Here is a 25,341-nt window from a genome sequence, read left to right as displayed (position 1 = left end):
AGGCTGGAAGTATTCCTGAGGCTGGTCAATAGGAGCAGAAACCTTTCCCTAACTTTATTTGAAAATGCATACTTCATCTAAAAATGTCAGTGTGAAGTGATGCCTTTGGGGTTTCCTTTTCTGCACAATCAGCAGGCACAGCATCCTCCCGTGTATGTATAGAGCAATATAAGTTGAGACGAATTCTCATCGTACAACAAAACATACCATGTGACTTCAAACACTTCTTTGTCTACTGTGTTGAAACAAGCACAAAGGAAGGCACTCGGCATTACTATTCCCGAGTTTCACCAAGTGGATACATATGACATCAGGATTGCCTTCAGTCAGAAATCTTGAAGTGCAGCTTTGCTGGGTGGGTCTCTGAAGAATTTGAAAGAGTTCTATAGATAGGGCGTGTTTACCTTTGTCAAAGTAGTGAGCCTAATGCCTCTTCCCTGCTAATGTGCTTATGTTCTCTTTGACTGCAACATCAAAAAGGTAGGAATTTCTTTTTCTTTCCTTTTTTTTTTTCTGTTCTGGTTTGTTGTGTTTGTTTTTTTTTTTTTCCCCCTCCCTACATCAGATTATGGTCTGAATTGTTAGCATGTGCTGGTCTCTAACATTGTCTGTTTTATAAGGGAAAATTAGAGTAACTCTTACAATAGTCTTTGGATAAAGAGTGGAATAGGTGTTAATGAGATTTTATATATTGCCACTAAGTATTCCATCCTTTGAGAACTGTTCTTTATTTTAGAGAAAAGTAGTACAGGTTACAGTATTAGTTTTGCTTTTCTACTACTTGTATCATTATTCTATTAAGTGCTTGTAAGAGCACTTCTTTCAGAACTGGAAGGGAGGAAAATTTATTAACAGGAAAAATAATGTTAGCTAATGATGTAAATGTGATTGCATTAAAAAACATTGAATAGAAGTTGCTTGAAAAAGCTAGTTCTAATTTTGTTCTGTAAAATGCTAAGAAAACGTTCTGTAAGAAATTCAGTTTAACCGAGTGTTTTTTATAAGACTTACCTGTTGAAGATCTGAAGAAGCTAGTGCTATAAAGAACACATCTAAACAAGCTGCCAGAAAGGGCTCTTTCACAGTAACGCTATAACGTTCAGATGGAGGAACCCCATTCATTTTTTCCTCTTACTTTTTGTAAGGTATACCTATTTTTAGCTAGCTTCCTAACTTGGGTCAGATCTTCAGCTGGGGTGCCACTGTTGATGAAGAGGCTATGCTGGTACACATTTAGCTGAGGATCTCTCTTGCATTTGTTAGGACATGAAAAGGATGCCAAACAGTGGTTGAAATAACAAAATACAAGTTATGCTCTGGCTCCTCTAGTTGGCTTTGTGGGTGGAGAATGTCTGGGCAGGTTAAACTGCAAAGGAGGGGATAACCAACAGGAGGAGAACAGAGAACAGCGGCGCACAACAGACTTGGTTTAATTGCAGGTTCAGGGTGGTGTAGGGATCATTAAAGTCAGTGTACAAGCTTGAGCCACTCTGTGTACAACGATAGCTGAAGACCCTGTTTCAGGAAGCTGCAAATAGGACAGTTTTGCAGAGCACAAACGCACCGGCCCTGTCCCTTTCCCTACCTCCCAAGGGCTAATTTAAAACCTTGAGTCATCCACTGTGCAGGTGGAGAAGTCAACAACCTTTGCCTCTGCACCCTCAGGTCCTCTCTCTAGTTCCTTACTATCCTGCTGTCTCCACATGTTTTGTGGTACTCTTGTACTTCTAATAATGTGCTTATCCTGGCCACTGTGTACCTGTGTTCTTCTCTGCCCTTAACCCTTATCTTAAATAAGTGACCAAGAAGGCTCACAACTCTGGTAAAATCTCCATTATATAACTTAGCATTTTAAGTTAGAGTTCAGGTTTTTATTTCAAATAAAATTTTGGTAAGCTACAAAAAATAATAATTTTTGCATCTTTCCCCAATAGTAATAATTTGAAGAAAAGTGTCATACTTAAAAAGATTTTTCCTTACATCCTGACAAGTGTTACTAACAAGTTCTTGAAGCAACTGGTGTTGTCCCTGTAAACTTTTTATGAATTAAGCATCTATTAAGAACCTGTAGTTTGGATAGGGCTTTTTTTTTTTTAAAGAACTATTTTTTTTTATCTCAAAATTATTGCAGATATTTGAGTTACTTCATAGCTCTTCAGCTCTATCAATGTTATGGATTTTTAAAGCTTAAAAGCAGACATATTTTGCACTGTAACTACAGTGCGAGAACTGTATTTCACTTTCCTCAGCTGCCTGCGATCAGCTAAAACCATTTTAGCTGCTCAAAAATGATTTACCTTTAAGTAGAGAGAGCATGGTGACTTTCACCCAGAAAATTAATTATTTCAAGCAGGTCTGGTTCTTTTTTTCCCCCAGAGAACAGGGAAAAATATAAAACTCACTTGCCACCTTAATTGAGATTTATTCAAAGTGCTATTTTAGCCTGCTACGATGTAAGTAACCAAGTTACAAGGTAATGTGATAGAATAGTAAAAGAAGTAAAATATGCTAATTGCCCTATAACTAGGCACTTAAAACTGTTTACAGTTGAGATTTATACAAGGTAGGGAGTAAATTTGAAGTTAAAGGTCTCATAGCAATCTTAATTCAGCTGTTTTATGTGTATGGAGTATTTCAGTGTTTCATCGTAAGAACCTCTAAGTCCAACAGCTCTTTTATTCTGTGCTGCCACTGGTTGTACGTGTAGGCTTGGTAAGATGTCATTCACGCCGTGCCTCAGGTTGTGTGGAATTTAACTGGCATTGTGTTTTCGCATTTGGACAAACAAGATGCATAGAGATGGTAGCATCAATCCAATATCCTTCATTCAGTTCTCTCCTTCGCAAACCATAGTTCAAACCCTTTATGCCAGTTAGGCGCGAAACACTGCTCAATCAAATGCAAAAAGCAGTGCCAAGAAGTAGGAACAAGCGATGTCTCCAACTGGCAGATACCTACAACTAACAACTGATGCCTGAATGAATGGTTTTGTTTGGAAGAAAACAGTGGAGGTCAGGGTTGTTCTTACTGCCTTAGGGACTAATAATTTTTTAGCATAAAAAATTATCAGTGGAGAAGCTAATCTGGTGTCACATCCTGTGATTTCTCAAACTTGCAAGTTGCAAGTATGTCCAGAAGATGTATAAAGCAGCTGTACTACATTTGAAAGGCTGTATGGCACAGTATCAGCTGTCAACACTTGCACAAATACTAAACCATTAACAAGTTAGGGTTTGTACATGTGGGGTTTCTTGAATTTTATTAAAACTCACTTTTCTGTAGTAGTGGGATTTTTTTTTTTTAAAGGTATCTCTTAGGTAGTGCTTCTGCTATCCTCAGTAGGAAAAAGGTTGCATAACTTAGCAATGAAGTGTAGGTCTCATTTTTTTTCACCTGTTTTGTGGTGGTGATCGCAGTTGGGATTCTTTAAACGGTGTGCTTTCTATTTTCAGCAGAACACAAATCTGCTGCTGAAACTTGTGTGTTAACTGTTGCATACATTGCTTATTCTTAAGCAAAACCAAAACCTGTGATATGGTCTTTATTTAGTCTTTTAAACCACTTTGGTTTAATGTTGATGATTAACAGCCTGGAACAGCTCTGCTATCTCTTTTGATATCTGGGAGACTTGATTTTTCCCAACAGTCACTGCACCAGCTTTACCAGTTCTACTAAATGATGAGAGAAATAGGAGAATTATGTTATTCTTGCTTTTCGCTGATTTCATTCTTTCCCTGTTACACCTCTGGAGTCACACTGAGTAGACAGTCTAATAAGATGCTTAGAGAAATTAAGGCTTCTTTCACTTGCATGTTTGTGTTAGTAATCTACTGGGTTTTCTGATTTATTCAGTAAATAAGGATAGGAAATCCTAACACGTCCTTCAAACCTGGCTATCGCCTTCTCTTAGTTCTGGTTTTGGAAATGCAGTTTTTGCAAGCAAGAGCTTTTGTGCGGAGAGCACAATCAAAGCTTTGGCTCTGGTTCTTTTTATTCATTCCCCAGACTGCAGCAGCTAGAAATTCCACTTCAAAGCAGCTCCTGAATTTGTTTTTGAAAATGTAGCCACGTAGTTTTTGTCAAATGAAAATTTGCCCTTTTTTGCTTAACGGCATTAAAAATACAAGATTTTTTTTTAATTGAATAGATCAAGGATCCAAGGAACAGAGCTTTGAAAGAAACTTCACCTTGGTACTTCCCAACTGTGTAGGCTTTCCTTTAATTATGAAGGATGCAGTTCCTGAAGTAATCATTCCTGATTTTCCTGTTTTGCGCTAGCCCATTTAAAACTAGATTAAGTGACAGAGGAGATCCTTCCTTAGCAAGGAGGTGATTAGATTTCTTTACTTGGAGTATTTAATTTCCAAGATGCAGGGGAACTTCTTCTAAAATACCTTTATTTTATCATTAGACTGACTTTTAGGGCCTTCTAGAGCAAGGGCAATGATTCCAGTTTTGTCAAAATAATATTGGCAGTGCTGGTGTATGGATAGGAATCTGGGAGAAAGCAGGGTTTTTTCACCCTAGGTTGGGCAGAATATGGGTCACTTGGCTGTTGTCATTTCTCACTTGACACATCTTACTGCTTGCTTGGTGCTGTTATGAGCAGTACAGAAAAAAACCTCCGAGCTCAGCACTCTTAGCTATAGAAGGTTCAGGCTGGGTAGGCTTTCAAGTTTCTTGTTAGAGCTGGTCCCAAATCAGGACAAGCTGGCCCACTGCATCCGCTGCCCATTCTTTGGAAGCAGTGTGTGTGAGGGGAGAATAACAACTTGCGACAGTTTATGCAAAATAAAAATATCAGCTGCCTTTGAAATCCAGTATCCACAGCCTGATCCCAGCACTGGAACTGGTTGCCGCAGCTTGTGGTTACACTGCAACACATGCCTTCGGTAACCAGCTCCTGACAAAAGTAAGTGTCCTCTAGTTTTACACTGATGTACTAGGGAAACAAACCTGGGTCCCAAGGACTGCAGTCATAGCGCTTCTCAGAGGAGAAAACTTCTCAGCAGCATAAAATGAACCTGTTGCAAAACACACTCCACTCACCCAAGTGATAAGAAACTGGTTCTCCCGTTTCCCACCCAGATTTTGGGCACTGTATGAGGAAATGCCTGTCTACCACACCATCATTGCTCATAGCCCCTGGGTAGCAGAAGGGACAGCTGAAAGACTTCTACCTGTTTATTAGTCCCTTCCACAAAAGTACCTGTGGTCGATGCCTTCCCTTTCCCACTCACGCTATGGGCACTTGGAAGAGATGTTCTCAGTGTAAGATTGTATGGCCAAAGGGTTACTGGCCTTCCTAACTTGTTAGGATTTAACAAGCTGCCAAAAATCTTCGGGTTAAAACCAAAACTAAACAGTACAGACAACATCATTTAAAATATATGCAAGTGCTTGAGATTTACATGTTTACATGTAATATGCCAGAACAGTAGCCCTTGTGGGGGCAAAACCTTTATTCCAGAAAAAGTAGCATGCAAACAATAATGGGAGAATTTTCTCTCCCATGGCACTGGTAATGTGCCTTTAACCTGATGTGGTCTGAAAGCAGAGTTTGCTCTCTCTGGCCATTCGATCTTTGCCTGGTGAATTGACACAGATGGGGGATTACGGGTTCTGAGAAGTCACTCTGCCACAGTTGTCCCAGGCAGCTGGTAATCAGAAGGAGGAGAGATTAGCAAAGGGCAGCTATGGTTTTTCTAACAAAGTTTGCTAGAGACAAATGACCTGTGTGCTTTCTATCTGTCTCCTTTTCTCCATCCTCTGGCCTCTTCTTTCACGATTTACACAGCCATTGTTTAGGGTCAAAAGGATTCAAAGTAAATAATATAGAATGAAGTGGTCAAGTCATAACGTGGAGAAAGCTGATAGTGAGGATTAGCATTTGGGACAGTGGTTGCTGTAGATGTGGTGAGTAAACCATAGAGCTGGATTATTTGTATTGGTGATGCTGTGGGAGCATTGAAAGAACCTTTTTGGCAGAGGGGATGGGATAATAGACGGGTTCATCTTTGAAAGTGTAATTGAGTTCCAATACTAATTTTAATCAAGGTTTCTAGGAAGTAGCAAGTATGTATTTGTGGAGAAGGAGATGATAAATAAAGCTAGTGCTGAGTTATTCCTGGTTAGTTTGCTTTGAGTGGTGCTTCCTGAGATGGAGCCTTCTGTCGGGTATCAGCTTCCCTTTCATACAGAAAAACATACAAAGTACGTGTGGGTTTCATGAGAGATTTCTCAGCAAGCTGAAAGGGCCACAGCTTGTTTGTCATACAGGAGACGAGAACCTTGCTTGTATATGATGTATGCGACAAAATAGTATTTATGGAGTTCCTGTATGTTTTGGGATATCCATGATTTAAGGAGGGATAAAACTACTTAATCACACAGCCACAGCTGTCAGCCATTTAAGAGCAAAGAGGGCAGAAAGAGAAACTGTAAAATGCTCGGGTCACTGCTGCCCAGGTGTGTTTGGAAGGACTTCCTCACCTTCCAGGTGCTCCAGGAATGTCATGATGAGAACTGAAGCTGAAGGGAGACGGGAAAACAGCCCAACTACTTAAACAGCTGCCATTATGAAGATGGAAATCTCCAAGGTTGTCCAGGGAATGGCCTGGTTTGCTGCAGTGAAAACATAGGTTGGATGTAGGGTCAACATCCAGTTTAAGGGTAATGAAACATAAGAATAGGCTGCAGGCAGATGTGGAATCTCATCAACAGTTTTCTAAGAATTACTTGGACAACGTTCGTCAGGGATGGTCTAATTTCCTGTGTGCAAGGCACGTCCTGGTACAAATACAGGGGATTACAGAAGAAAGTTTCAGAGAACCGACCTTTCTGTGACTATTTGGTGTTTGTGAGGAAGGACTCCTGCTGAAATCTGGACTCCGGATCAGACTCCAAATCCCAGAATTCCTTTAAATTTTAGATTAAGCATGTGCTTATGAGTTTAGTTTAATAGCGATGTATTAACTAATTTAAGACCTGAAAAGGTGGTCATACGGTAAGTGTGTGGAAGGAAAACATGAATTAGTGAAATCCCAAGAATCCAGTATGAAAATATGCGCTACTGTGTTTTTCTAGGGTTTAAGTGTTCTGGGTGCATATTCCGTCACAACCCATCTCGCCGTAATCCAACTGTTAGCGCTCTTTCCACTGTGTTATAATAGACTGGCCAATTTTTATTACAGTTTGTGATAGTTTGCAATGCACAGTCTTGTTTAAAAATATAGACATACTAGGAAGCAGAACTGTGTAATGAGTGTCTCCCCTGGTATTCTAGGGCAGTTTGCAAGCCTTTCTGTCTGACCTAAAATGTCATGTTTCAAAGCCCTGCTTCATTATCATGGCGCCTGCTAGCTGTAGTTAAGGGTCTGTTAGCAGCCCCATTATAAATCCCTACTTCCAGGAGTTTATAATTCAGCAGTAAAAAATTGCTCTAGGCTGAAACTTGGCATATAAAGTCTCGGTGCAGGAACAACTGTGATTTCTCCCTCCTTTATTTTTGCATTTCCTTATACACACGCAATTCATTTGGTAGGTTTTTACTGTCCCCTTTTGGCATTTAAAAAGATTAAATGGCTGGGTTATTAATATTTCAATACTGACTACTGTGCATGGCCAGTAAATTGATTCACAGTGTCTGTTAACCCAGCTCTGTTTGATGGATACAAGTCACTGTTTCACAAACCTGCTGCAAGGCTTCAGCTTGGTGGAAGCAGCCCAGCGTGGATCGCAGGGATTGTTCGTTAGCTGTTGATTAAAGTGGGCTTCAGAGCCAGGCGTGTCCGAATCTGGAAAGCCGGCATGAGTGCGCTAAGCTGGGTGTCCTGATCCAGCACAGGTGGAAGCTACGTGTGGCTGCAGGCAAAACGAAAGTTGTGTGGCTTCTGCTCAAATATGGAGGAACATGAAAGGGCCTGAGCTACGATCGGTCCTCAGCATGATTTGACCTTATTGCTTGGTCCTATATAAATGTATCACTGCGAGATCTTCAGATGGGCTTTCTAACGCTATGAGGAGACTTGGTTGAAATTCTCCCAGCTCAACTGTTTCCTCATTGAAGCTATGGTTCAGTGGGATCAGTTATTTCCTCATATTTTTTCTGGTTTACAGGAAATTTTAGTATGGAAAAAGTTATTTAAATTTATTAGTCCTAGAAATTACAAAAAGATTACTTATTTCAGCCTTATGGAAAACATTATAGAAACTTCTATTTTTATTCAATTTTAGAATATTTTTATAGGCTATATAACATGTTTGTACTGTAAAGTCCTTACAACTAAATGAGGGATAACAGAAATTTCTGAATATGTAATGTAGAATGCAAAGCTTGAAAATGAGACTTACAAGAATGAAATTTTTTCGTTTAAGTGAATCTTTTTTTTTCCTTCAAGAACTGATTTTAGGCATTTTGTTCTAATCTAGGATTTGGTCACAGTTTAAATCATAGTATTTCTTGCAAATCCAAAAAAAGCTTGCCGTGCACTGTAATTTTTATACTTGGTCCTGTGCACAGGTGTTTGCAAAATCAGGATCAAGGTGTATATTGCCATTAGCATATTAAGCAGCAGTAATTCAGCAGCAATATGTCTTCATTATCAGAGAACTGAGTCACCCCCTAGACTTTCCCATTTCTTTTCCACCCTTCCACCCACTTATATTTAATTTACAAAGGCAGCCTAGGGAAGATCGGTTCTCTTTATTATCTTTTGTTTCTTGGTATGATAGATTATAAATTATTATTGTAAAAGATTTGACCAGGTACTAAGCAGTCTAGTGTGAATGATTGAAATGAGACAGTAGATTAACCCCCTGCTGCAGATTTCAAAAGCTCTGCATTGGTTTATACCAGCTCAAAATTTAGCTCTATTTTATCTTCTGCTGGATTATAATCCCACCTGCATGCTCTAAACCAAGGGGTTTTCAACTTCCTGTAACTGATTTTTTTTTCCTTTTTTTTAATGAGAAAACTGACACAATTGCACACTTCACTGGCAAGGTCTGTTTGCTCTTGATTTAGTCTGGGACACCTGAGCATCTCTACAGTGCCTGCAGACTCTCTGTAGAGTGCCTCTGTTGGACCTGCAATACCAGTGCAGCCCACGCAGGCCAGGACAGCTTGTTCTTGTGGGACCTGAGCCTCATCTGCTATTTGCTTGTACCTTATCTTTAGGAAATGTCTTGCCAGCTGGGAACCCTGTTCTGCACAACAAGGTTCAATATGTTTTATTTCATGTATTTTCTTCTTAATACATTGGGAATAATTTTTTATTATCTTCTTACTTGCTTAGCATGGCGCACATATTAAAGACACTCAACAGCTGGTTCTGGTGGGAGAATATCTGGATGCCTATCAATGTCACGTGGGCACATTTTGTAGACCGTGAGGGACTTGTCTTTCCAAAACCACATCAATTATATGCCACAATACCATATGCTTTTGTATTGCTGATTATCCGATTCTTCAGTGAAAGGTAAGAAACTTGAACGCAATTTTATGCTAATGTTAATCCTCATTAATGCTAAAAATTTTTGAAAAATAAGATATCTTTAGATCAATGTTTTTATGTTTTTATAAAGGAGGATTAGTTGGTGGTTTGCTAGCAAGATCTAGTACAGATAATACGGCAGGTGAAAAATTGGGGAATATTTTCACTATTAGGTACATGTGGCTGTGGTCCAATCTAGAAGGAAAATATTTCTATCTAGCTTTTCTAGAACAGCATTTGGATAATTCTAATTATCTCCTTTCGCTAGAGATACAATTAATCAAAACCATTTGGGTTTCCTTTTGCTTTTTCTCCTTTGGTGGAAGGGTAGAGGTATTTGCCCTCCAAACCAAACCTCTCCTTTCATTTGGTCCTCCACCAGAACATTTGTGTGAGGCTGATAGATCCCAGGTGTCTAGCTGTAGCAAAATTGGGCAGACTGAAGGGATCTCAAAGTTTCATGTGAATGTTTTATGGAAATCTAGTAATGCTGATTCTCTCTCTCCCCCCCCCTCACTTTGGCACTGAAAGATGGATTGCTTTTACAGCTGGAGTCTTATGGGACAGGCAAAGGTTGGCTCCACAGAAGAAAGCTACAAATATATTAAGTTAAAGCACTGCAAATCGTATTTATTTGTGTGTTTTTTGCTTGACTTTCTTTTTTTGCTCTAAAGAATGTGATTAGTAGGTTTTTATAATTATTTCAGGATAGAATGAGAAAATTTGGAATGTCGTAAGTTGGGCAGACTTAAAACAGAACCAGATAAGATCATTCATGTTAGAGATCAAAAGTAATTTGGATCATATGTTTATAAGCATTCACAGTATCTCCTGAGTAAATGCTTGCCCAACTGTGTCTCACTGCGCTGCTATTGGAAATCGCTCGTGTGAATAATTAGCCCACACATCTGGCCTGCAGTGAATCTGCCCATGAATGAGGAAAGCTGACCGCTGCTATGAGTAATAAGGAATCAATTGTTGATATCGGCAGGAGTGAAGGGGGGCTTTTTCAGAAAAGCCTGCCCAAGTAGAAGAGTGAAGCATTTGGCATGCTCTGCAACAATTTGTATTGGAAAATGGAAGAGAAAGAGAAGCCTTCAGTCTCTGGGGGAGTCGCTGTGTGCCACAAGCTAGAGGCTGCAAGCTGAATCCAGTGTCTTGAGCAGCGGTAGCCCAGTGAAACAAAGTGCTAAGTGACTATCTGCCACTAGGAGAAAGTATCCCAGTAGCAATCTTTCAGCTCACATGGAGAGAGCATCTGTTCTTGTTTCACTCTCCCTGAACTGTTGCTTAACTCAGTATGGCTCTGAAAAACACAAGGACACAAAAATCAGCATCTTGCCTTTAGTTTTATAGAATTTCACAACCACAGACTTGGGTCCTTGGGCCTGCTTTTTTGCGTAACTGCTAATATGCTATGGCTCTCTCTCGGGATTAGCTGGAGGGAGATTCCTTTCTCTCACAGTGCACTGTCATACCCTATGGCAGATTAAATTGCTTCAGATTTATTTTCTTCATATCCTGGCTTGAGAATAGCTAAGGTCTTGTAACTGTGTTGTGTTTCTAAAATTTTTCATGGTATGTCTTTTCAGGTATGTTGCTATACCTCTAGCAAAAGCCTTAGGTATAAAGAATGTAAGACGTGTGAAGCCACAGCCTAATCCTGTTTTAGAGAGTTATTTCCGGGAGTGCTCAAAACATCCATCCCAAGTAAGGATTCTCATTCTTTTAAACTAGTTTTGGTTTTGAAAAATCCCAAGTCTTACTGTTTCAATCAGCTATCAGCAATGACGTCATGGGATGAGTTCCAGCTGATTGACAGATGACTAAATTTATTTGGGTTTTTGTTGCTGTTCTGCTGACAAGGGTATATGGCATCCAAAACAGAAAATATGTTTAAGATGTTTAATTTTCTGGCATGCTGCTCTAGGTTACACTGTTAATATTATTTCCAGTGAAGATCAGTGTTCCATCTTTAACTCATTCTGCCTGGAGAAAACATCAGCTGACATCTGTTGTTGGAAAGTGGTATCTCATTTATTGCAAGCAATAATATTGGAACGCTGACATGGAAGCCTTTTGATCCGTTATATTGCTGCATACTTAATCCTGGCTTATGTGAGAAAGAAAAGCAATCTTTCTATTACCTTGCTGTTTGTTTTTAAATTTGAACAAGAAAAAAATAATAGCCAATGTTTACCATCTCAAAAAATGAGGTAACTTGATTGTTGATGGGAAACAGGTACGTTGCTGTGAATGCAGCCTCAAAAAGTTCACTTACCTAAGTACAGATACCAAACAATTGCAGTGTTCCTACACTGTTTTTGAAAAGAAATATGTGCTTTCTAGTAATGAGGGATACTGATAGTTATTGATACATGGAACTTTGCTTTCTATCCCTAACTCTGCTATTCTCTTACTGTGTCTTTTGTCTGATATCATCAGGAATAGATGTGTTTGTGTTCACATATGAGCTTTGAGCAAGTATCCTGATTTCTTTGTTTCACGCCTTCCTTCTGCATGAGTACAGTTTGACGATTAATCTCTGAAAGGAAGCACAGCGCCTTTATACTTATCAGTACATGGGAAAGATTCAGGCTGCCTCCTTTTTTAGGTGTTCAGCTTGGGGACCAGCATGCCTGAGGGAGCATAGAGAGGCCTGGCTGGCGATTGAGGGCATCTGGGCTCCACTGTCGGTCAAAACAAAGTTGTATTCCTGCATGGCAAGTAGAGAGCTCTCCAGCCAGCAGGATGGGCTGAACACAGAGGCTGTTTGTACTCCTGCCCTCCCCGGCAGCTGAGATGCCTTTGCTCACATATCAGAGCTTTCTCTGTGGGTAGGAGACTAACTGAACTGGACTTACCTCGGTGGAGGCAGCGCTGCTGCCACCCACTATTTGCATGCTAACCTTGCGGGGAAAGCTTCCCCAGGGATGAGTCGAACACTACCTCCCCTCCTGCAGCAGCCCCAGGGGATGTCAGCCCACACTTCCGCACTTCAGGATGGAGGAGAGGGAGGAAGCCTACAGGCTGCTGCACGTGGGGCAGTGAGCACCCAGAAATGCAAGAGTCACGCTGCCTTGTGCTTAGCACATGCTAGCATGGCTGCACAGCAGAGCCACTTCACCTTCAGAGCATGCATAAAGCAGACACCTGACTGTTGCACTTGAATGGCTAGATGCATTTCTAGGCAATGCTGTAGCCCTAATTTATTTTTATGTGTCAAAAGGTGGTCTGGATTTTGATCAGTAAGATTAATTGACTTGCCCTGTACCACAGAAGTACATTGGATTTGAGAACAGAGCTCAGGTCACCTTAATTCCAGGCCTGCATCTCACCTACGAGACTTACTTAAATATAATATAATAATTAATTATAATTAGGTAAGTTACTAGATACATGTGTTGATGCATGGCACTTCCCCCTCCAGCCCAACCTCTTGCTTAGCAATAGAAGTTGCATCTTTGAAACTATCAGAAGCCACCAGAAAGACAATAGCACAGTTTGTGGATCTGTACATTTTATGCCTGCTTTATTTATATAAATTAGTGTCTCAAAAATTCAGGTTTCTGTGGGTGTCACTCAAAAATTAAACCAGGAAGCCTGCAAGGTAAACTCCCATAGATAGTTAACATTAGTAATATTTTTTAAATGAAGACCTTACAACAGTGGGAAGCTGATCTGTGAACTACAAAATAAATGAATGACACTGGAGTACATCTTGTTGCTAATACTATTCCATTTTTTGCAGTCAGAGATTCAAGGCCTTGCCAAAAAGTGCAACTGTACAGTCCATTTGGTGGAAAAGTGGTTTAGGAGACGGCGAAACCTTGAGATCCCAACAGTGCTTCGGAAATTCCAGGAAGCTTTGTAAGAAAAGACAATGCTTTTGATTATTATGGGGTTTACTGTTTTGAAACAAACGATTGAGGTCCTCAGGTGCCTTTTAAGGGGGACTCATTTCCAGAAAGCTGGGTCTGTCTGACAAGGGTTTTGGTTTGTGCATTCACAAACAAATGGAAAGGATCTAGTAGCATTTCTCCAAATGGTATGACTTCAAAAGATTAGGTTAACAGTTTCTCCTGAAAAAAACCCCTCAAAAATATTTTACAGTTTTCTTCATTGTGTAATAATGGACTTATTTGTAGGCTCCTGCTACATAATGCTTAATGAAAACGTGCAGAGAATAGGAAAATATTTTTCTGTCTGCTAGTAATCATAGGGGAACAAAAATGCTTATTCACTCTTGTTTATATATGTATCCATACTGTCATCTTGGGATGCTATTATGTGTACAGAAGTCAGTTCAAGAGCAGGAATCATGGCATCTTAACTAAATGATAGGTGTCATGGCTTGAACATGGGGTACTGTGCAAAACATGAGCTCAAATACACTGATGAGAATGGGCCATTGAGCAATTTTGAGTGATGATAATTAATATGTAAAAAGTTTCAAAACCTCCTGCATGTGATTGAAAACTGGAAAAGCATTCAAGAGTCTGATTTTTCACCAATGTGTGAGAACTTCCCCATACCTCAACATTTTACTATTTAACTATTCCAGTGTTAGCCAAAATCTCATACAAATTGCAAATCCCAAAATGGGCATGGCTTTACTTACATAGCTTGTCCCTTTTGGATACTGAAATTAACTGTACCAATGTAAAAACATTTTCCAAATGTCCTATCTATTTGGATTTTTGCCTAGCATAATTACATTGGCAAAAATTCACAGGATTATAATATTTAACCTCTTTTAGTGTAGATTAGCTTAAGGAATGAGGGTTAAAAATACAGCTACAAAGTTCAGAGCTGAGTGCTTTATCAAGATTATTTTCAGTGTGAACCAATGTGATAATGATTTGATGATGTCCTCTGTTGGGCATAAATCCAGTTGATGGACGTACATGTGTCGCTCTGAAGCCTAGCCGAGTTGAGTACTGTCCTGGCAAACCGACATCCATGGTTTATTTCTCCCGTTGTTTTGTGGATCAGTTAACTTTGTTTTACAAGTGACAATAAGATTTCCTGCTATTGATAAAAGGCCTACCTGCCATGGATGCATGTCTCTAGTAAGACACAGCCAAAGACTGAAATTAAAACTTGCTTGGCAGCTTGAGTGAGAATGAAGCAAACAGGTTTCTCTTGTGCAATTTTGTGAACCTTGCTCTGCTCTTTATCAGTGAATTTAATTGGATATAATTCTCAAAGCAACAAATGAGGAACAGAGTTATTCCACGCTAGTAGTCAGTGTTACGAGCATTATGAAATTTTGAAAGCCTGCAATCTCCAGGATCGTTTCTCTGAATCACAAGGAAAATGTGATGAGCCAGATCTAAACCATACTTAAGCTATTAATGCTCCCAGTTAAGTAACACTGGGGTTTGGAAAGCCCTTTGCATGAAGCCTTCCCTGCCTTAAAAGACTTACCAGCCTTTAACTTCACGTACTAAATTCTTTCTTTGTTAGACTCAATTGAAGAGAAAAGATTCCTGAAGTTAAAAAAGAAAATTCGTCTGCATAGCTGTTGTTTGGTGCTTTCCCTGGTTTCCAGGTTCAGGGCTTAAAAGGCACTTGGGTAAAATTTGGTGAATTTGGATGCGTTTTACTTTAGGTTTTGTTCACCAAATTCATAAAGAAGCTTGGCTAAATGCAAAATGAGGTAGTGCTCTGGCAGTCTTGCATGTATAATGAGTTCATCTGAAGCCCTGAGTGTTTATTGCCAAGTGCGTTCAAGATATATTTGTAGGGCTGGGGACTAATGGCACAGTCTTTTTGGGTGCTCTGTGCTTTGGATCTGATTCAGAAAACCGCTTACGCTTTACAATCAACACAGAATTAGTCCTGCTATATCCACTGGACTACTCACACCTCCCTTGCTTGAAATAGGAGGCGTGAGGGCAGAATCAGCCCCTGTGTAAAAAGTCTGTCCCACACCATGGTGGTGTTTTTCATAGCATCTCTTGGTTAACTCTGAGCCAGGTATGGCTCGTGGGTTCCACTCTCCCCTTCCATTTGCTCTCCTAATTTCCACCATGTACCTTTGAATTTTTCTGTCTGCTCAGTGTGTGTTCTGAAGCGTTATTTTGAAATCACCTGAGGAAAGATGCTTTAAGTTGAAGAGTAAAACAATTGTTTATTACCAGTGTATCGAGTGGCAATTTTTAAATTTGTTTTCTTGACTACTTCTGCAGGCATGAGACATATTAACTTGTCTAGCCTCCACCATTCTATGTCCTCATCTTTTGTTTGTTTGTTTTTCTTGTAAAATGCTGGCTCAGTCTTTGAACATCTCATTCTTTCACCTGGGATATCAGCCTCCAGGTAATGTAGGGCTCAGAAAGGAGGGGCTGCTTTTACCAGACAGGTTCTCATCATCTTCTCTCATATGGCACTTCATTAATGTTTGCCAAAGACCAATTTTCATACATATCTCAATCCATTAGTACGGTGTTCTTCTTGAGGCTCTCTCTCCTCCTTTTTAGCAAATTCAGGTTTTCTGGGAGGCTGTTTGCCGCTCTCCTCTGGGATACCTCTTGTTCTATAAAAATGTTCTCACCGGGTTTGGGGCCATGTGCCTGTCTCTGTGATCACAACCTTTCTCAGCATGTGAAGGCCTGCAGTGTTTTCCTACTGATCTTGAAGAGCTGCTCTGGGAAAGGTCAGGCTTGTTCCTGCCAAGGAGAAGAGTGGAAAGGAAGAAGTTTTCCATCACCTGTAGAGGTGGGAGTGGGAACGCTCCAGCTGAGTCTCCAGCCGCACCCAGTCCCAGGGACAATACCTCCCACGCAGGCTCCAGAGTCATTACAACGCTGATTGCTGGCTCCAAATCACAGCATCCTGCTCTGACATATATAAGCAACAACACAGTTTCGGTTTGCTAAGATACACAAGAACTTTTTGCCCTTTGCTGACTTACCAGATCGGTGGTGAAAACCTGAAAGTTTTATCTGCCTTGACGGATATCCATTTAAGCCACAAAAAGCTTAGATCAGGCTAAATGCTGGCAAACCTAGTCAAAGATTGAGGTTTATAGTTAATTCAGACCTCTATAGTAAGACATAAACTAATCCAGTAGTAGTTGTTAAAGTTCTGTAGGGCTCCCCTGTTTTCAACAATTGGTGTTAAGAGAGATCAAAAGAAATTAAGCCAGCAATTGAAACAAGTCACTGTTGGTGCTTGCAATGTTCAGTGTTTGATCAGGTTGGAAAGTATGTGCCACGTGGCTGAAAGACCTTCTGGAGCCAGGGAACTGTGAGATGTTCTTAGTCCATTGTGAATATTCTAGAGGGATTGATACAGCGGGAAAGGTTGGTGTTATCAAACATTAATTTTTAGGGAATTTATTACATTTGCTGTGACTGTTCTCTTGATCAGCTCATGCCTGGCTGGAAAATTACTGCTGAAGTCACAATCAAGATATCTGTGTTGTGATAATGTAAAATAACTTACTACTTTAGCAATTAGTCAAAGCTTAAGTATTTAAATACTAATAATTCAGACATAGTTAATATGTGACAACCCTTAATGTAGAGTGTGAGGGCACGTTTATGTGAAGATTGTCTGTGATAGACAATGATTTGCAATAATTCTGGCTCAGGACAATATCTATAAAAAAAATATAATGCTTTGTTCTTATTTTTTCATTTTAATTTTGCAGCTGGCGATTTTCATTCTATCTTACATCCTCCATTGCTGGATTTATAGTTCTGTATGATGTAAGTTCATTTTTTAAAGGATTGATACTCTTAACAAAATAAGGACTGTTTTCTAGATCTTCTTGAAGCCCATTGAAAGACTCACTGGTTTCAGTGGCTCTTTGGGTTCAGATCTTTGATGTATGTAATCTAGATGATAGGCTGCGATATGCACTGAGGTTTTACTTAATTTTTAAACTATCTTTTGAACTTCTGTGATAGTAATTTATGAGTAATCAGTATTTTTAAGGCAAGTTTTAAGAAGTCACACAGATGGTTTTACAACGTGCCTTGTTAACACCTACAAGTGCATTACATGGCCATGTTTTTCTCAAAGGAGGCCATAAACCTTTTCTGGCAGCACTTCTGGGGGTCACAACAATGGTGTATTTCACGGCTATTTATTGAGGTGTGCTGCTGAGTCAGAAGTTGGGAATAACAGAGAGAGTGCTGCTTGTAACTGTGAGCACTGCCTGGGGTGTCATTAATGCTTCTCCTGAGCAACAGAACAGTTCTCAGCATGTCTACGTTCATCTGGCTCTTCTCCCCAAACACCGTTTATCATCATGAACCAGTGATGTGTGTGGCTGGTAAACACAGCAAAATCTAATCACTGTGGCAACATATCTTGAGTAATTGCAGTAATAAAACACACACCCACTGCTTTGGATGATGAAATGACGAACCGGAACATTTCAGGTGTCCTGAAAAGAAGCCAAAACTCTGGGACCAATATAGTAAATCTGAGATGTAAGATCCCTTTAGAAATTGGTGGAGAACAGTTATCAAGACTATAGCTTCTTAGTCTGTTCCACTTAGAGAAGTTTTAAGTATTGAAGAGTTTGAGTTAAGATGACTTATTGTTGCTCAGCTGATCAGTCTCTGAATCATCTGTCTTCCCCAGAAACCCTGGTTTTACGACATATGGCAGACGTGGGTTGGCTATCCATTTCAGGTGAGCTTTTTGGCACTGGGCCGTTGGCCTCGAGGCATTCCAGGTATTTCCCCATGGGAAGGGCTAATCCGCAGAAGTGCTTCTCCCTCCCATGGGCTCCACCTAGAGAGGTGCGGCACCCAAGCCTTTTGCCCTTCTTTGGTACCTCCTGCTGACTGTTGCAGGACTTCTCTACTATCTGCCTGTGCTGCAATGCAGCCCTCCAGCCAGACCGCTATTATTTCCACCCATCCCAGGTTACCAGTTGCACACAGTAGATGCTATCTGTGTTATGGGTTTCAGTGCAGAACCACTAAGCTCACACCAGTCCTGACGATGCTTCGAGGCACTGCAGAATAGCGTTACGCAAAGGGTTGTGCCGAGCAGCCCAAAGTGCTGTGTGCCTGCTGGGCCCTATTGCTCAGTAGTGCAGGTGGAGGGAGTGCTGCAGTGATTTGGTTTGGCATAATGTGAGTCCCTGCTCTGGGGTTCTCTGCTCAATACTCTGGTTGATTCCCAAGGGTCACGAGGCTCTTGTTTCTTCCTAAAATATTTTATTAACAATCCCATAACAGATGACTCCAAGCAAACTGCCTCCTTGCCCACCTGCCAGAGGTTCTCATGTGCCCCCGACTCCTATTTTTATAAACCTGTGGCCCATCACACTGCCTTCTTATTCTTGTCCTAGTCAGGGGCCAAGAATAAAAAGAATCCTGCCTCCCAGCTGAGTTTTCCCAGCTTCTTTTACCCGTGGGACCTGATAACCAAGCCTACTTCCTGCCACCTGGGAAACGTGCTGAACCAAGGGAGCAGCCAAGCTCAGCATCTAGCCCTAAGCAGATGCATAGGATTTTAGCATTAATAGCTGACATTTTAGTCATGGGATGTGTGAATGTTAAAAATGTTAATTGTTCATCAAAATGGGTGGGCTTCATTTATTTGCAGTTGTTTGTAATTAAATGCAGAAGTGCTCTGTGTGTAGTTCTCTGACAAAAACATAGAAAAAAGCATGCTAAAATTCAGAGGTGGGGGAGGAACTGCAGAAACTAAGAGTTTGGTCTGAGTAAAGGTTAAAATATTTGGCTCCCAGAACATCCTTCTTAATGAAGCCCAGAACAGGGATTTAGTTTAGTTTAATTTTTTAAGCAAGACTCAGCAGAGGAGCAAAAGAAATGAGGAGAGGAAAAAAGAAGTAATTTCACTTGGCATTCACTTTTTGCTATTCTCGGAGTTAAATGTGCTTTTCTTCGTTACAGACTCTGCTGCCATCCCAATATTGGTACTACATGGCTGAGATCAGTTTTTACTGGTCTCTCTTATTTACACTTGGGATTGACAACAAAAGGAAGGCAAGTGGTCATGCTTGTTTGTAGCTAGAACCTCTGTTTCTGTGAGGGAGGGAAAAAATGTTTGTAAGGAAAAGCACCGTCCTGACACTGGATTTGGTGCAGCCACATGAGGGCAGCATCAGTCTATCCCTGGCACACCTGCACACATCCATGCTCTCCTGGCTGTCAGGGCATCTCTCTGAAGAGTCTTGCTTGTCACTTCATCCGCACGGAGACCCTCAAGGGCTGTAGTTGCTTGGCTCTACCTTTTTTCTTCTCTCCTTCACAGGATTTTCTGGCTCATGTCGTTCATCACTTGGCAGCCATTGGGCTGATGAGTGGCTCTTGGTGTGGCAATTATGTGCGTCTTGGAACACTGGTGATGTTTGTGCACGATACTGCAGATTTCTGGCTTGAGGTAACCCTGCCCTCCATCTTTTTTTGTTTTGTTTTGGGTTTTTTGTTGATGTTTTTTGGGGGTTTTTTTGGTTGTTGCCCAGGTTATGTTCAGTGAAATCTTAATCTTTTTGCCACAAGTTTCATACGATTCCTTCCTATCCCCACAGAGGAACGGCTTCAGAGTTTCATAAATTGTAAGATAAAAAAGAGCTACTAGATAATTTAAGCTGATACTCTATTACAGAATCCATTATGAGAAAAGAGCAGAAGATAAGTTCTTCAGTACAGAACGGGGACTGGGAATACAGCTGGCTCCCTGGATTATTCTTGTTTCACTTAAAATTAGACTACATTGGCTAGCCTGTGAACAGCTTGTCATGATACCAATTCTCAGCCAAAATTTTGGCTACTTCTCCAAACTGGCTTAATTTTGTCAGCATTCACACCCCTGTGTTGACTCAAGGGGTACATCTACACTATACACTTCTGGCTGGAGACACTCAAGCTGTCCCTGAACAAAATATCACAGGTATCTACTGGCAGAAGAAAAGTTTATTCCCCTGGACTGAAGGGGAAGTCCCTTCCTTGAACTAAATATCAACGTTTAGAAATGTTTAAGATTAAGAAGTGTCCTATGCTGCACACAGCACTGTGGTCAGAGACTTGCTGCTGGATTTCTTGGAAGACAAATGCACACTGTGTTTCCTTCGATAGGGTTATCCTGGTTTTATAACACCAAGATTGAGAGCATAGTTTCATCACCTCTTTTGGTGGCAGTGCCAGTGTAAGCAGCCCTTGTAGGCTGTTGTCTGTTACTGTTCATTTCTGCTCCTGATACTCTGTCTGTTGTATTGGAACAACTAATTGTGGGGTCACGCAGTTGGGATTGGTCCAGATTAAATGCATACATACAGGTTTTTCTGGGTTACTTTTAATCCTAAGCTGCTTTGTGGTCCGATTAACTGTGTGGCCTTACAAACAGTTGAGCTGACAACTGGTAGGACAGCACTCAGATGGAAACTGAAGTTGGGTACCAGAATAACTTAAGTCAGCCCTGCCACTCAAAAGTTCATCAAACTGCTGTTTAAAACTTAGGCTTGGCACCTGAAGCTTTGTTCACACTTGAGAACAGCTGTTTTATTCAACCATGCCCAGGGTGATTCCTAAATGAAGCACGGAGAGCTGTACAGTTCAGCTAGGGGAGAAGCAGTAATTATAATCTTTATTAGTGGGATAGAGGGCAATGCTAGGATCTCTAGCTCTCAATAAGGAGAAAACAGAAGCTGATTTAGGCACAGAGGTCAGTAACATGCATGCACCAGAATGCCTGTGTATAAGGGGTCACTGCCATTCCTGAGCATGCAGATATGGCCAGCAGCTTCTCTTTGATTCAGCCTGTTTTGAATCTGGTACAGGAATGAGGAATTACCTCTGTTTTCAAGAGCACTTTGTGTTTTCGTGACGCTTCTATATTCTGATCGGAGAGCTGTTCTTTAGGCCTTTGATACAGAGTCCTTTCCTTTAAGATGAAAGGAGAAATATAAACAAAGAATCTGTTTTGATACTGCTTTATTAGGTATCGGTAAAATCATTGCTTTATATGTCAAACAGGGAGGAAATTTTCTTCCTGCTTAGGTGGAAGATGAGTCCTTGTTTATGAAAATGCAGAATGGAACTTATTTCTGAGAATATTTGTAATATGTTTGATGGTTTTTATTCAATGCAGGCAGCCAAAATGTTTAATTACGCTCACTGGGAGAAAACCTGCAATATGCTCTTTATCATCTTTTCTATCGCATTCTTCATCACAAGAATCATCCTGTTCCCCTTCTGGTAAGCAATATTTAATGTAGTCACAGACTTCTATTTCATTCCCGTTTCCATTGAGAGGTTAGTATTGATTGTGATGGGAAAAGGAAAGGAATGGATTGTACTTTAAAGAGCAGAAGCAGAGAACTTTCATTATTTAATTTAAGTAAAAATAGTTTTTAAATGAGCCTCTTGAAATATGCTAACTTAAATAAAGGCTTTTATGTATTATTTAACTTATTTTCATAAATTGTAGTTAAATGCTATGAGCTCCTGCATTTTCGAGGGGATTGAGCTACTTAACTAGGAGAAATCATTTTCCCTTTCATTCCATCCCTCCTGCTGTAGCTGCAAAGTCAGAGTACAGTGTAATTCCTATATGATTGTAGTGAATTTTTTGTAGAGCCGCCTTCTTGCTACCTAGTTCTTGGGGAGTGCCTCACCTCACTCACTCACATGAGAAGCATTCAGAAAAGTTAAGGTGAACCAATTAATTTATGAAGTCAATGCAAATAAATCATAACTTGCTAAATACTTGCATGACTTTGGAGTGCTAGGATTTAATCTGCTTTGGGGCATCCGCACGGGTGCTTAGTGTGCTTAATGCTTAAAATGTTTAGCTTTCAAAAAGTGTTTAATGTGTTTCACATTCACGGTTTCGTTGACTTGCTCTAGTTTGTCTTCATGCCCCTCCCTGCATGTGGACAAACCCTTAGAGACTCAAGCTGGTTAAATTAATAGTTCTGAACATTGATCAACACAAGGTTTTAATTTCCTGTAGTATTTTCTTTCAGAAATGCTGAGGTCTTTTACTTTCTTGTTATTTTTTTATTAACTATACAAGTGATCTCCAATCATTTTGCTTCACTGAGCTTCTTGTTCTTGAGTTCTTGAGCTTGGAAGCAAAACATGATGAGATTAAAGGGACTCAAAAAGCCCCAAATAATATAGAAGTAGTGAAGTCTGAAGATGGACAAAACATATGTTGATTAACAAAAAGCCCTGTTGCAAAGCCTGTAGGATTTTCTCTGGAGTGTGGATTTCAGATTAGAAAGAATTTGCACTAAAAAAAAATGGCATAGACAAGCTCTGAGTTGCATAGTATCTAGACCACACAGAGCCCAAGATTAAAAAAAAAAAAAAGGGGGGGGAGGGGGGATTTTTTCTAACCTTATTGTGGTGGGTTGGCCTTGGCTGGATGCCAGGTGCCCACCAAGTCGCTCTATCACTCCCCTCCTCAGCAGGCCAGCGGGGGGTGAAAATAAGATGGAAAAAATCTCACGGGTCAAGATAAAGGCAGTTTAATAAAGCAAAAGTAAAGGCCGTCCATGGAAGCAAAGGAAAACCAAAAGATTTATTCTCTGCTTCCCATCAGCAGGCGATGTCCAGCTACTTCCTGGGAAGTAGGGCTTCAGTATGCAAACATCGTAATAACAAATGCCCCACCCTCTCCTCCTTTCTCTTAGCTTTTATTGCTGAGCAGATGTCATATGGTATGGAATATCCCTTTGGTCACTTTGGGTCAGCTGTCCTGGCTATGTCCCTTCCCAAGATCTTGCCCATCCCCAGCCTACTGGTGTGGGGGGAATGTTGGAGAGACAACCCTGATGCTGTGCAAGCACTGCTCAGCAGTAGCCAAAACACTGGTGTGTTATCAGCACCTTTCTAGCTACCAATACAAAGCACAGCACTATGAGGGCTGCTATGGGGAAAATTAACTCCATCTCAGCCGAACCCAATTCATTTATTTAGAATACTTTCACGCAAGACTCAAATTTCTCATCTTCTGAAGTCTATATTTCAATAGAGATGCATAATCTAGTTAAGACAGGGCTTGTTAATTAATCTGTCATCTTTGCAGAGCTTTTTAATATTTTGTGGAAATAGTTAGTTGGTTTGGAATGTGAAATCAAGCATGGAGAAGGATTCTTGCACCATAACAGTGACCTTTATTTTTTAGGATTCTTCGTGCCACATTGTATCAGCCTACATACTACTCCACGACTCCCGTCATAGCATATTTTTTATTCAATGGGCAGCTATTGATCCTTCAAGGCTTGCATTTATATTGGGGTTACTTAATTTTCAAGATTTTGAGAAGGTTCATTTTCTTAAAGGTAAGCAATTTTGCTTTTACAGAAAGATGTGTGAAGTATCAAACAGATGCTAATACCTCAAATAGATTTACTCGGAATTTCTTATTGTTTTCCCGAACTTTTGTGTCAGCATTTTTGATAGGGATCTACAAAGTACAGAGATGTTTAAATGTGCTTTCTGTCTCTCATTGTCACACCTAAGGTCATAGATCAGAATATCAAAACTTCAGCTAGAGCCTTTTTTTGGCTGTATCTGATGTTTTGCTCTGATAGTAAATGAGAAGTGAGCTCTCCCAAAAACTGAAGCCCTGAGATGGTGCAGAACTCTTTAGAAGTTTCTGTGTTCAGAGTGAAAGTAATGTTTTCTTGCTGGACTTTGTAGGGACATACAAAAAAAAGAGAGGAAAGGTGAGTGATGAGATATTTAAATACTGCAGAAAACTTAGTCAAAGTTCTTCAGGTTTGTCTAAATCTGACGTCAGCTATACTTGAACACTGGTTTTGGATTAAGAAAAGCATATGAAGCTGATCTGGTATTATATTATGACACAGTGAAATACTGTCATATTCAACTGGAGTAGAGAAACAGTGCAAGTCTGGTGCTGCCATAATCTGTTTTTACCTCGTAGAGAAAATTCATGTGGGAAAAAGCTATAAAGAAAACTTTGATTCAGTTTAGGTCTTGTTTGATTGCCTGAAGTAGTAACGCTTTCACACGGTCTCTTGTCATGAAGTGTGCAGTGTGGTGCAGCGTAGATAAAACATTTAGCAAAAAGCATTTAGAAAAGGATTTTGGAGAATGTCTCTTTACATATTTGGCATAAGCATTGACAGGTATATTTTGCTAGTTAAGGTGAAACAATACCATTTTTCAGTAGCACAACTTGTTTTAAGGATCAAGACGCAAAAACTTAATTGAGCTGACTCTGTCCTTCTATCTGAAGCAGTTAATGCTGTGAAGCATCTTAAGGAAATAGAAATATTTCCTAGAAGAAAACTGCAGTTACAGACTCAACCCTTGTTAGATAGCAAACAGCTGTACGTAGGGGACAAATCTGTAGAAGAAATGGCTTCTAAAACATGCTTCTGTGTTCCCTTACACACTGAGAAGCTTGTATTTCTTGCATGTCACTTAACTCTGTTAGCTTAATTAGAAAATTATTTCTGGCCTGGCTTACTGAGTGTTATTACTTCTCATTTTCTTTTTTGATTTTTGGCCTTGTCTCTGCGCTGTTCTTACACAACTCTTCTGATGAAAACAAGAGGGGCATCCCTCTGCCTTCCAGCTGAGTAAGAGGAAGGCCTTGGTGTAGTTCTCCATCCTCATTGGTTGAGGTTATGAGAGTACAATCCAAGAAGGTCTTCAGATACAGTGGTGAAGAGGTCATTACTAGGCCAGCTATATAAGGCCATTCTTCCCTGCCTGCTTGTATGCCTTTGTAAGGGGCAGAAATGTGTTTTATTTTGAGATAAGAGCTTTTTTGTATTAGTCATTGCTAAAAAATGGAAAACCATCAAGCCTGCATCCCTACCCTGGATTTTTGATTCCTTATACAGCTCGCCGAGAAGACGGTTTCCAAATAA

General features: G+C 40.2%; 1 protein-coding gene across 7 annotated transcripts in view; it reads left to right on the top strand.

Annotated features, from left to right (window-relative positions):
* CERS3 (ceramide synthase 3) overlaps window positions 1-25,341 on the top strand; it is a 52,781-nt gene that overhangs the window by 7,460 nt on the left and 19,980 nt on the right. For 3 of the 7 annotated variants that reach the window (XM_076348029.1, XM_076348028.1, XM_076348027.1), the window contains 9 exons: window positions 9,297-9,479; window positions 11,087-11,204; window positions 13,246-13,364; window positions 17,155-17,212; window positions 18,096-18,146; window positions 19,382-19,474; window positions 19,743-19,871; window positions 21,579-21,685; window positions 23,622-23,778. In XM_076348029.1, coding sequence (XP_076204144.1) covers window positions 9,298-9,479; window positions 11,087-11,204; window positions 13,246-13,364; window positions 17,155-17,212; window positions 18,096-18,146; window positions 19,382-19,474; window positions 19,743-19,871; window positions 21,579-21,685; window positions 23,622-23,778 — 1,014 coding nt within the window. In that variant the 5' untranslated portion in view covers window position 9,297. The other 4 variants (XM_076348031.1, XM_076348026.1, XM_076348030.1 and 1 more) reach the window with 4 other exon arrangements.

This window comes from Aptenodytes patagonicus, chromosome 10, assembly GCF_965638725.1.
Source record: "Aptenodytes patagonicus chromosome 10, bAptPat1.pri.cur, whole genome shotgun sequence".
Taxonomy (NCBI): domain Eukaryota; kingdom Metazoa; phylum Chordata; class Aves; order Sphenisciformes; family Spheniscidae; genus Aptenodytes; species Aptenodytes patagonicus.
This window is presented reverse-complemented; position numbering and strand designations above follow the sequence as displayed.